At 38.1% G+C, this 13,288-nt stretch overlaps 1 protein-coding gene across 2 annotated transcripts in view; it reads left to right on the top strand.

The window, feature by feature from the left end:
• The first annotated feature begins 1,730 nt into the window (after positions 1-1,730).
• Positions 1,731-13,288, top strand: part of LRRTM4 (leucine rich repeat transmembrane neuronal 4) — a 419,295-nt gene continuing 407,737 nt past the window's right edge. Inside the window, exons 1-2 of one of the 2 annotated variants that reach the window (XM_034436856.3) lie at positions 1,731-2,799; positions 5,361-6,956. In XM_034436856.3, the coding sequence (XP_034292747.2) occupies positions 2,796-2,799; positions 5,361-6,913 (1,557 nt within the window). In that variant the 5' untranslated portion in view covers positions 1,731-2,795 and the 3' untranslated portion in view covers positions 6,914-6,956. The remainder of the gene's footprint in view (positions 2,800-5,360; positions 6,957-13,288) is intronic. The other variant, XM_034436855.3, reaches the window with a different exon arrangement.

Genomic DNA, 13,288 nt, shown 5'->3' with positions numbered 1-13,288 from the left:
TAATATCTGAATTATATGAAAATCTCACCTATAAAAAATAGTTATGAGGCAAATTAGAATAGCTGTTCTGCTTAAAAGAGATAGAGAGTTGGCTAAACAAACATCCTGCCAGCTTTTTCAAGTAGAAATTGAAGACAGACTAATCTATAACTTGACGTTGCCTGCAGTGCAGATCTAGTTAGTGTGGAAGTCAATTTATAAAGAAAAGTGTGATAAGTGATGAAGTTCTAACACTTGTTACAAATTAAAAATTAACAAATTGCCAAATCCAGAATTGCATTCAGTGGAGAATTCTTAAAGATCAGCAATGAAGATAGTTTAGACTTCATCCAGAGGAAGGATGTTTTGATGACTGAAAAGTTGCCAATGTAACATTTTAAATATATATATTGGAAGATGCTAGAAAACTGCAGAGCAGTTAGTGCAACCTCTATACCAGATATTGTAAATTACTAGAATGCATTACTGAAGATAAAAATAGTGGGCATATAGAATAATATATTTTGTTGAAGAAGAATAAAAGTGTATTCTGCAAAATCTGATCTTGTCATACGAAGAAAGTTAAGTATCTAAGAAAGTCTAATTATTAGAATATAGTTTTACTTTTTAAATAAAAAAATCAACAGTGATGTCTAAGAGGAAGTTTCTTAGGGTTTGGTAAGTAGATATAGACATATAGACTAGATATAGCTACAGATAGCTATAGATATATTAGTATTGGGTCCAAGGAACCTTTGAATTGAGCTTAAGAAAGTGATTTCCATTGTCTTCTTTTCAGTTTCCCTATCTAACCTTGGCTTTCTTCATGGTCTCCTGGCCAAATTCTAATTGGATCTTACACTGTCAAATGTCTATGAAGATTCTCAGTCATCCAGGTCATGGTTGTCCCAAAGGTGTTTTTTTCAAAAGGCAACTGGACTTTCTTTGTTTTTCTTTGAAGACATTTCACTTCTCTTCCAAGAAGCTTCTTCAACTTTGAATGGATGAGAAGCAAAAGGTCTCCATAGAAGAACAAGCCCAGTTGCCTCCTGAAAAAGCATTTTGGGATTACACTGTAATCAAAATACTAAGAGCCTTGATAGTACAGGGGTTTAGTGCACCCTGTCATTAACACAGCTGCCTGCAATTTCTGCTGGTTCGAATCTCTCCAAGGCTCAAGGTTGACTCAGCCTTCCATCCTTTCTAAGGTAGGTGAAATGAGGACCCAGTTTGTGGGGGCAATAAGCTGACTTTGTATAAAATATACAAAAGTATGAAGGCTATTGCTTAACGCATTGTAAGCCGCCCTGAGTCTCCGGAGAAGGGCGGCATATAAATCAAATTTAAAAAAAAAAAAAGGGCAATGACAATAGTTCCTCAAGTATATGTTCAAAGTTGTTTTGGTGTTGTGTGAAGAATTCTCTCTGAAGCTCCAGCAAAATTATTTTAAAAAACGATAAACACCGCAACCATGGTGTGGAGAAGCTTATTCAGCAGAGAGGGGGCAGCTGTGAGAAATTGCACTCCTGCATCTTTAATTTTCTCCGCTCAAAAGAGAGCCTGCATAGCAATGCCAGCCCGCTCGCTAGTTCGTGCTTTTAATGTGTGATCCGTTTTCTCCAGCGGAGGGCACTCAATGTATCGCAAAGTAGAACATTAGCACCAACAAGCTCCTAAGCATTTCATCTGTGCCTGGGAAAGAGGGAAGAAAAAGGAGGAGGAGGAGGAGGGGGAGGGGGGAGGAAGAGAGAGGGAGAGGGAGAGAGAAAGAGAGAGAGGAAAAAAAAGTGATTGGGGAGAAGAACCTCGCGCGCGCAACACAGGGCTCCAGAAAATACGCGCGCGCGCGCGCGCACGGGCACATTCGCGCACACACACACACAAACACACACACACACTGACACTCTTTGGAACCCGAGCGCCTCCATGGATAAAAACTAGCTTTTGAAACGACGAAGAAAGGAGGGCAAAATCTTGGAGACGAGACCCTGAGGAGTCACCCATTATTATTATTTTTTTTTTGACAGCTGGGTTGAAGGAATGGGTCGCTGTGCTTGGGGATGGAGAGAGGCAGCCGACTGAGGAGGTTGTCTTGCAGCAGGAGGACACTTCGCGGCCTTTTCGTCCTCCCCCTCCTCCCCCTGGCTGAGAAGTTGCTTCGCCTCCATGGTCCTCTCGAGCTCCAACGAAAGGCTGGACGATTGATGCCAACGGTCCAGGCGAGGCGCTCCATGGCTTTCCGAGATTAGGTTATCCCTTCCTTCCTTCCTTCCTTCCTTCCTTCCTTCCTTCCTTCCTTCCTTCCTTCCTTCCTTCCTTCCTCCCTTCCTTCCCCCTAACACTGTCTCCCCTATATTCCACTACCCCTATTCCCTAACCCTTCCTTCCTTCCTTCCTTCCTTCCTTCCTTCCTTCCTTCCTTCCTTCCTTCCTTCCTTCCTTCCTTCCTTCCTTCCCCCTAACCCTGTCTCCCCTATATTCCACTATCCCTATTCCCTAACCCTTCCTTCCTTCCTTCCTTCCTTCCTTCCTTCCTTCCTTCCTTCCTTCCTTCCTTCCTTCCTTCCTTCCTTCCTCCCTCTCCCTCTCAGGAACTTTGTGTAGGTTCCTTGGTTCCTTCCACTTGGATGGCATGGAAGTAGGTAGCAGCTGGGCTAGTCTGTGTGACACCATGCTTTAAAGGAAAAGAACCGGCTTGAAAGGGGGGTGGGTGGGGAAGAGACCACCACCACCACAACTATCAACCTCCCCAGTCATTCCAAGCCACAAACAACATCTGGAAGAAGAAACGGGATACAATTGCAGATGAGGGAACGATGGGTAAGTGAACTTTTTTTTTTTTTTTTTGGTAAGGCTGCAGCTGTGCCCAGGGCTGAGGGTGGCATGTGTGTTTGTATGTGTGTGTGTGTGAGTGCACATCTCTTGCCTGCCCATTTGCTGGAGAAGAAAAACCCATCAAAATAACACTACTGCGCTCCTTTTGCTAGGTGACTCACACAAGCTACTTTTATATAGATTCTGCCTTCTTCTGCCTCATCCCATCCTTTACTCTCCCCTCTGTTGCTTTGGGAGATCTTTAATCCTCAGATGAACACCCTTACTCCATTATTAGTGGCATATATACAGACCAGAACAGTTTGGTTCTTCTTCCCCTCTCTCTATTTACCCCACCCTCACCCAGTTCTGTCATTTCTTCTACTCTCCTGGTGCCCTGCTATTCAATCTATGCCTCATCCCCATTTAGCATTTGCTCAGATTCATGTCTTAAGAATTTTTTTAAAGGTGGTGCTAATGATAAATCCAGATCCTCAACCCTCTATTGAAGAAGAAGAAGAAGAAAAAAAGCGGGGGGGGGGGGCATTTGCTGATGAACCTGCTCCCGAGAACTAAGTTGATAACCTTCATACACATGCAGGCACCATCCTCCAAAAGAAACTGTTAAATCTCCAACACCTATTTTAGAGATTCTCTTCCCCTCCTTCCAGAAACCTCCTCCAAATGTGACAGAGTTATATTTTCCCCTCCATGTGTAGGTTGGAATATGTTTCTGCTGTTGCTCCTCCTGGCATCAGGCAATGAGAAAAGATCAGAATTTAAATGAAGGAAGGAAAGGAAGAATCTTGCCATTGAAATGAATGTCTCGGAGACAAACAGTCAAAAGCTCTTTGGATTAGCAGTTAGCCTCCACTCAAATAAAACACTGAATAAAATAATGGCTTATTTGGCGATTTTTTTTGTTCCTTCTTTCCTTCTTTCCCCCAACCTAATAACATTATTTACTATTAAGAAAATAATACTTTTCCAGAATTCCTGATTGAAGGGTGCAAAGCAAATGTCCAGAAAGGTTACAACTCTGCAAAGCTATACTTTGAAGCTTATCCCAAGACTAGAAAGGTCCAATTTCTCCCCTTATTTTGGAGAACCATTAGCCTGTATGTAGCTTAGTTCTCCCAAGACTCACGTAGTTATTCAGAGGACATGGGAGCCGTGAGCAGCTCAGAAGGATGACTATAAAATAAGTTTTCTGCTATATATGTTAAATGTAGACTAACAAAACTGGAATTGGAAAAAGAGAAGGGAAATTCACTTTTTTTTTTTTGCTTCGACTGGGATTGAGTTTCCATTCATGTTTATTATTAATTTATAGTAATAACATTCTCCCACCTTTTACCCAAAATAATTATTGGGTGTGCATGGCTGTAATTATAGAAGAAATGTGGATGCTAAAATAATAAAACCATGCTTCTGTATATTAAAATATATCAATAAGTAATATAATTATGTTAGCTGTTACCTCAAGACCCTGTTGTTCCACCAGGCTGGGCTATCAATGTAATGATTTTTAAACTGGGTGTTTTAAATTTTTGGGGTTTTAAATCTGAGCCGAAATTATTTAATAATTTTAATTATTTTTAACTGATGTCTGTCTTTGTGCTTTTAATAGGCTGTACACTGCCCTGAGTCCTTCAGGAGAAGGGCGGTATAGAAATAAAATTATTTATTTATTTATTTATTTATTTATTTATTTATTTATTTATTTATTTATTTAATGTGTGAAGATATGAAAGTATGTCTGATAAACACATGCATTTTATTATGATATCCCAAAGTTCCTTGTCACTGCTATTTAGCATCCTTAGATTTTTTTCATACATAAGATTTGACACATAAGACATTCATACCTGTCTGTTTGGATTATGCTTAGCTCACATGAAATAAAATATCTTATCGTGTGCTTCCCCCACCTCTCTCTCCAATTTTTCTAACTTCTATTTGTCACGCTACATTAACACATATTTTTAAGGTCATCTGTGCATCTCTTTAAGAGCCCAAGAGATATGTACTTGTGAGTTGGTTTATTAAGAAACCTTTTACTGATTTAAGAATATTTAACTATTCAAGCTTGGGTGCATTCTCTTCCCAAAATCTACTTCACAGTGACTTGACAAATATGTTTAGTATTAAATCTACAACATCCTAATGATAAGGGCATTTGGGCTATGTGCATCTTGCTAATGCATGTTGCTATGAGTTAAAAATCGGAAGGGGAACTTAATTTGTCAACAAAGGTCATAAATCACCCAGAGGTAAATGAATAAATGTAGTCTGATTGTATATGTTGGCTGGTTAGGGAGAAGGAAACATTGGAAAAAAAGAGTCAGTATAGCAAAGATCTCTATGTAAAACACCAAGCTTACACACATACACACAGAGAAAGAGAAAAAAGAGAGAGAGGCTGAGAGAGAGGGCGAATTGCATGGAAGCAAGGCATCATGTTTTGAATTCAACTCTTTTATTTGTTATTTGAAATCCTGATGGTGAATACTATGATCCTGATTTGAGTGGCCTCACGATGTATGTTTGTTATCTTCATGTTGTAGGTTTCCATGTAATTAAGCATCTGAGAGGCATGAGTGCAGTGCTTGTTCTCCTTCCTACTGTGCTGTTTGTGACGTTGAGTGGGGCTCAGCGAGCTTGCCCCAAGAACTGCAGATGTGATGGCAAAATTGTGTACTGTGAATCCCATGCATTCAGAGACATTCCTCATAACATTTCTGGAGGATCTCAAGGCTTATCGTTACGGTACAACAGTATCCAGAAGCTCAAGCCAAATCAGTTTGCAGGCCTACACCAACTCATATGGCTTTACCTTGATCATAACTACATCGCTTCAGTGGATGAAGATGCCTTCCAAGGCATCCGAAGGCTGAAGGAATTAATTCTAAGCTCCAATAAAATTACGCACCTTCACAATAAAACATTTCACCCAGTCCCCAACCTACGCAATCTAGACCTGTCTTACAACAAGCTACAGGCGCTTCAGTCAGAGCAGTTTAAAGGTCTTCGCAAGCTCCTGATCTTGCACTTACGATCCAACTCATTGAAAACGGTTCCTATTCGGGTTTTCCAAGATTGTCGCAACCTTGATTTTCTGGATTTAGGCTACAATCGTCTGCGGAGTTTATCTCGCAATGCCTTTGCTGGCCTTTTGAAGCTCACAGAGCTCCACTTGGAACACAACCAATTTTCTAAGATCAACTTCGCTCACTTTCCTCGTCTCTTTAATCTCCGCTCCATTTACTTGCAGTGGAATAGGATCCGATCCTTAAGCCAAGGGTTGACCTGGACTTGGAGTTCTTTGCACAATTTGGATTTATCGGGAAATGACATTGCAGGGATTGAACCTGGGACATTTCAGTGCCTGCCAAACTTGCAGAAACTCAACTTGGATTCCAACAAACTTACTAACATCTCTCAGGAGACTGTCAATGCCTGGATTTCTTTGATATCTATTACACTTTCTGGAAATATGTGGGAATGTACCCGGAGCATTTGCCCTCTGTTTAACTGGCTTCAAAACTTCAAGGGAAACAAAGAAAGTACCATGATTTGTGCAGGCCCTAAGCATATTCAGGGTGAAAAGGTGAGCGATGCGGTAGAAACCTACAACATTTGTGTAGAAATCCCAGTGGTGGTCACTGAAAAACCTTACCAGGTCCCTAAAACCCAGCAGAGACCCATCTTTATTCCAAAACCCACCATTCCCAAAGTGGAAGACTATGAACCAATATCTTTTACACCAAGCCCTTCTCCAGATTTCCCAACATCTGGACAAGAACCAGAATATGAGCATGTTTCCTTTCACAAAATAATTGCTGGAAGCGTTGCCCTATTTCTTTCAGTGGCTATGATTTTGTTGGTCATTTATGTTTCGTGGAAACGCTACCCAGCCAGCATGAAACAGCTCCAACAACACTCCCTCATGAAAAGGCGTAGGAAAAAAGCCCGAGAATCTGAAAGGCAAATGAACTCCCCTTTACAGGAGTATTATGTGGACTACAAGCCAACAAACTCTGAGACCATGGATGTATCGGTTAATGGATCTGGACCCTGCACGTATACCATTTCTGGCTCCAGGGAATGTGAGGTATGAACCATGATCCTCCTAAATCCATTTCTGCTGCTGGGAAGGAGAGGTAAATGTTTGACACTCTTGAGGTGACTCTAATCACTAGAAAGATCAATGAGTCTTGTTTCTTTGGGGGTGAAAGGTTATGAATTAAATTGCAACAGTCAGGGAAGTGATGGTGTCTAACTTTCAAGAATTCGGACTTAAAAGCTATTAGTTTAAGAATAAAAATGAGTTTGGGATGAATAGCATCAGGGAAGCCCCTTGGGTCTAGCTTTAGCTATTTTATGCTGGTTAAAAATCAGGGTTACTTCTATCGTGATTTTATATTGTGAGGTAATAGCAGACTCTGTTATACCGTAAAAATGTGCCTTTGTAGCAGAAACATAAACTTTTTTTCCCTTGTTTTATTTCAAATGAAATTCTAAATAGCTTACTATACAAACACTCCCCTTCCCTGGATTTTGGTCCTGATCTTTCATGCATGTTAAGAATATCTCATTACATGACACTTCCTTGACATGTAAGGAAGGTGGATATTCAACACTTGTATACAAGGCAGTTCTTTCTGAAGTGTTTCGATGAATAAAGGATGGTTTAAATGTGGCCTTTTGTGGTTGGCGGTGCTGAAATCAAAGAATTTCTTTGAAATGTGTCTGCTGGGGAAAGGCAGGTTCTCCACTCACATTTCATTTGAGAACAATTATTTTATATCAGTTGGAAGCTTGGGTTCAACTGTGAATATGATAGTTAGAGAGAATGGGAGGATGTGTTGCTGATCTCCCAGGGATGGGAGAAAGAGCATCTGAGGACCCACGGCTTCACAGAAGGCTGCTGCAAACAGGATGGGAGGAGAAAAGGCGAATAATGTGTACTCTAGTTATGGTTCTTGGCAGCATGGGGACAGGGTGGGAGGTGTTATTCGACTTGAGCGGCTGCAGGATTTACAATCCTCCTAATTGTCTTTCCTGAAAATCCAACCTGCTTCTGACCAGAATATGGATTATGCTATGAAGCCTGTGCCCAAAATTTGCCAAGATAGATTGCTCTTACGCTTTGATATCTTGTTACATTAAAAGGCACTTCAATTTAAAGACAGTGCAAATGAATGCACCTTCCAAATAAGATGGACACTCTCCACTGAACTGCTGAATCAAATCCAATGCTTTTCATCAATCCAGCCGTTTGAATGTATACTTTCTGATGCCTTTCTGAATTGATTAGAAAATCCAATCAACTTTATATTCCAAATCAATTAGAAGTGTCAGATCAGATCAGATTGATTGTTTGAATCAGAATGAATAATTTAAATAAGAATTACAGATACCTAGGAGAAAATCTGCTTTGACCATATTACAATGGCGATTCCTTTGCTTTCCCATGCTACCAGATTTAGTTTCTAGGGATATTTCAATAGAAGGACAATTGGAATTGCACTGAAAGTATTAACTTGCTTCACTGTATTTTTTTTCCATTTTGACTTTAATATATTCGTTGTTGTTTTTTTTAAAAAAATAATAATGAAGAAGCAGACACTTTAATTATTTTTCTACCTGTTGAGAAAGGCTATTCCCATCAGTCTAATTTAGTTTCTTCAGAAACATATTTATAACTCGTGAAGAGTCTAAAACAAGCTGATAAATCCCTATTAGAGTCTAGTGAATTCAATAGATCATTGGATATGACTTTGCTGGGCTTTGATTATGCTCAAATCACATCAGTTGCTCTGCTTGAGAAGAAGTTTAAAGTGTTTCCTGTTGACTAAAGAAGAAACATAGGCCATCCTAGGGGAAATATAGACAGTTGGACAGATGTTTCTTTTCTCTGGCAATGAGATATATAATTTAAAAATCAAATATACATGTATTGTTTTATAGATAAATGTATAAAACAATAGGCTATGCCTTCTCCAAAGTAGGTTTCTCTGAATTTGATAGGGTTTGCTTGGTTTTAATTTCTTTAGGGTTTGTAAATCCTGGTTTATCATTTTTGATAAACTAACAATGGCATAAGTATTGCTAGTGTGTTGTTTTCATTTGTCATACACCCAAGCAAGAACTAGGAAGCATAATGTAGGGATAATTTCCATGTTCTAATAGAAAATCAATAGCTGTTATATGAGAAAAGAATTCTGATATTTTATGATGAACATCTGGAGCAGTACGAAGTCATCCCCACATTCTACGTTCAACCCCTAAAGGATGAAGTTACAAAGGTGCAGTTATTTCCATTAATGTCACACTTAAAGAAATAGTAATATAATCCAAAGATCCCACTACCTTCAAAAACAATCTGTAAACCCAGTTCAAGCTAGATGTATTTATTTATGAATTGTGGAAGCTACTTCTATCCAACTGAACTCTAGAGATAATTTTCAGTATATTCAGTAAATCACAATATTAGTAATACAATATAGAAACTAATGTATCTGTAAATAAAATTAAGTCTTACCTTAGTGAGTCATTATCAAAAAATCTTCAGGATGGGGGAAGTTATTTACAAGTTCCTTGATCGCCATAAGAATAAGAGCCATCTTATTTATTTATTTGTATATATGTGTGTATGTATGGAAGCAAATGGTCTTTGCATTTTACAAAGATGCAGATTATATTTGAACCCATGGAAAGTATTTTCCATGCAAATATATAGCTTTGAATTGAGGACCAGTAAAGGCATACTTTTAAATAAATTAAAACAATAAACTCTTTATTTTTCTCTTAAAAGTGGCCATATTCCCACCTACTATTTCCTAAACTGGCCAATGAAAAAGAGCTAGTTTTATTAAAGTCTTGTTAATACAGTCCTAACTGGACTAGGAGTTTCCAAAAAAACCTGGGTGAGGACTCTGTACTTCCAAAATGATGTATTTTAGTTAGTGTGACTCTCTTAGAACCACAAATATATGGATTTGAAGACTTGGATAAGTAGATTGTATGAATAGGACCAATAAATTGCTGTACTCTGACAGCATACCAAATAAATTGTGGGAACATCCAAGGTGAAATTAACTGACCCAGTCAATATAAGCATCTAAAAACATCTAATATCTTTAAAAAATCTGTAATTCAAATATTCCCAGTTAAAGGAAGAAGGAAGTGGAAGTAATAACAATAGGGATTAGTTTTTGTGGTATCATCATAACAAAGAGAAAATAAAATGTGAGAAAGAAGCAAATGATTTCTCACAATTCCAGAGAACTTTGGAGCTCTGTAGAGAAAAAGGAGTGCAGATACAATCCACTTGATTAAAGCAGAACTAATTTACAACTGAAAAATCTCTATCACAACCAATAATGAAATGTTTCTATTGTTTCAATTCAGAGACTCGGTCAATAATTTGCTCATGAACATTGGCCTTCTAAAGCCTTAAATCTTGTCCACTCATTAGCATTGTGTTGCAAAGGAATGGCAAAAGAAATGTGTAAGAGATTCTGCTTAATAACCATGCTGAAGTCATTGGAGAAGACTAGTGACACTAACTTCTCACTGAATTAGTTATTTAAAACAGCAGATCCTGTTAAAGAACAGGATTGTTGCTATCCCAAGCAGGCAGAAGTTAGGTTATATTTGCTTGCTTGCTTCTTGTTAGCAGGAATGGCCTTCCAGACGTCCTCCTTTAACAGCTGGGTACTAGGATGGTAGTTTCCAGCTTCTGGACTTCCCCAGATTCTTCCTCCATGTTCTAAAAATGTATATTAGGTACAGGTAGTCCTCAATTTACAACAGTTGAGTTAGTGACCATTCAAACTTACAACAGCACTGAAAAAAGTGACTTTGACCGTTTTCACAGTTACAACCTTTGCAGCATCCTCATGATCATGTGATCAAAATTCAGATGCTTGGCAACTGGTTCATACTTATGACAGTTGCAGTGTTCTGAGATCATGTGGTCACCTTTTTCAGCCTTCTGACAAGCAAAGTCAATGGGGTAGCCAGATCCACTTAACAACTATGTTGCCAATTTAACCACTACACGGATTCACTTAACAACAGTGGCAAGAAAGTTCATAAAAAGGAGCAAAACTCACTTAACAAATGTCTCACTTAACAACACAAATGTTGTGGTCAATTGTGGTCGTTAGTTGAGGAATACCTGTATAAGCCACCTTTTGATAGTCAGACTCCATTTAACATTTGGGACCCCGCTGGATGGGGCAGTTATTCCAATTGAATAATTTCCATCTTTCATCCATCTTCATAGATGGGTCAGAATATTTCTTGCTTGAGCATTTTAGAACTGATGGGTTGTTGTTTTTTTTAAAAAAAATGTTTCACTTTAACTATGTTATGTTTATTTTAGAGGTTACATTGAAATTTTAATGAATCATGTAAAACAATACCATTGACTTACAAGTTTTTAAAACAGTAGCTTTATCTTTACTCTCAGGAGTCCATAAATTAAGAAAAACCATTATTATTGAAATGTTTTGATATGTTGCCAACAGCAGTGATGAAAAATCATTTCCAGAAAATACCAATGGGGAAAAAAAAACACATTTGTCTTTATGGATCAAGTAGAATCTTTAGCCCACATATTTCTGTAACACTTTTATTACAATGCAAGTAGGTCTGTTTTTACTTTTTCTCACGAGCTGAAATCCCAGGGTGCACTGGCAAATTTAATTTGTTTATCTGTTAGCAAACAGAAATGTCTACCATGTTTACAAACTTGCTAGGTTCCAAGCTCCAGTTTGTATTCTTCAAAAGTTCAACGCTGAATCAATTGGTGGGTTCACATGATTCATATTCCTCTACTTTTAATTCAAGTTTAATTTTCATTTGGTAGTTCTAGTCCCATGATTGTAATAATGAAATGAAATGTCACTGATTTTGAACTCCAAGGATTATAGAAAAGTTGTGTTTGACTCTTGGAATTTGATTCTATTGAATGGGTACAATGTGTATATAAACCTTTTCTGAGAGATAAGGACTTTGAATGGTGCATGGTGGTGGTAGAGTCATACACCCCACAAAATATGATAGGTTACCACAAAGGAATGAGTGGAACCAGATGTAACTTCATTTTAATAATAAATCAGGAAATCAGGAATCTAGTCTGTAACTTATTTTCCCAATTATCACATTTAAAAATTACAATTAATGGCAATTTTTGGAAGATGGTGACATCCAAACTTTTTGTGAGAGCTACATGCAATCATGAATCCTTGAAATCTGCAGGGTTGATATATAACTTTCTTCTAGCAGGAAAAAGTCAAACAGGCTTGATCTTTTTTAAAAAAATGAATTGGGAATATAGGAATAAGCTTACATTAACATTGTTACTTTGGAATGAAGAGAGAAAGACTTTCAACTCAACTTGAGGAGGATATGGAGAGATATGGAGAGAGTAGGTTAATCTGTTCATCTGTTCCCAGCTGACTGACATCCTGTGAACTCTCACCTAAGATGATGTCTATTTCAGTATTCATTGGATTCTGTAGGTGTGCAGTTGAGGTAGAACTTACCTCTACAGTTTTTGACATGATCCTGAACTTAATTCATTTCAAGAATCCAAGAAAAATAACCATGAATAACCATAACTAGAATGTAAATGTCTTGATTCCAAGAAAGCAGTTGCCGTCATATGGTTTGTTAATGTAATAAGTCAATGGCCAAAGGAAGCTATTTGGAACTCCTTTTATGGCATTGAGATATCAGCAATTATTTTGCTCATGCTCGTAGTGGAAGAAAGGGCACAATAATAAAAAAAGTAGGATAAAAAAAGTAAATTTCGTTTTGTATGGTGTAAGATTCTGTAACCTTTAAAAAGAAAAGATTGGATGAAAATTGACTGCTGTGTAAAGACCAGAGAAAGTAACTTAGTTGTTAAGAATAAATCTTTTGCATTATCAGTCATCTGATAAGATATCAGCTATTATCTAAAGATCACTCTTTGAATGGGAGGATTTGTATATTTCAGGGTTATGGGAGGATTTATATCACATAGCAACAGTAATTCCTTAAAATTACCTCAAGTCACAGAGAAATGACATTGACTAAAGCTTATCAGGAAATTTAGCTGCTGTAATTTGGAGAAGTATGTGGTTGACTGAAGGACCTCCAATAGGATGGATGAAATAAACATGACCCATGAAAGGTGATGAACATGGTGGGATGGAAGAGTAACTTTAAGGGAAGTAACTTTAGGGGTCAGCCTATTTTCAAAGAACCTGAGGGCAGGACAAGAAGTAACAGATGGAAGCTTATCAAGGAGAGATAGAAGGTAGAATTAAGAGAAATTTCCTGACAGTTAGAACAATTAATCAGTGGAACATCTTATCTCCAGAAGTGGTGGGTGAACCATCACTGGAGGTGTTCAAGAAGAGACTGGACATTCATTTCTTCACAATAGTATAGTGCAGGGCTGTCAAACTCCTGGCCTGCATCCAGATGTGTCACA

This window comes from Pantherophis guttatus, chromosome 9 (genome assembly GCF_059756535.1).
Source record: "Pantherophis guttatus breed Tessera chromosome 9, ASM5975653v1, whole genome shotgun sequence".
NCBI lineage: Eukaryota > Metazoa > Chordata > Lepidosauria > Squamata > Colubridae > Pantherophis > Pantherophis guttatus.
The sequence above is the reverse complement of the archived record's forward strand: the minus strand, read 5'-3'. Positions and strand labels throughout refer to the sequence as shown.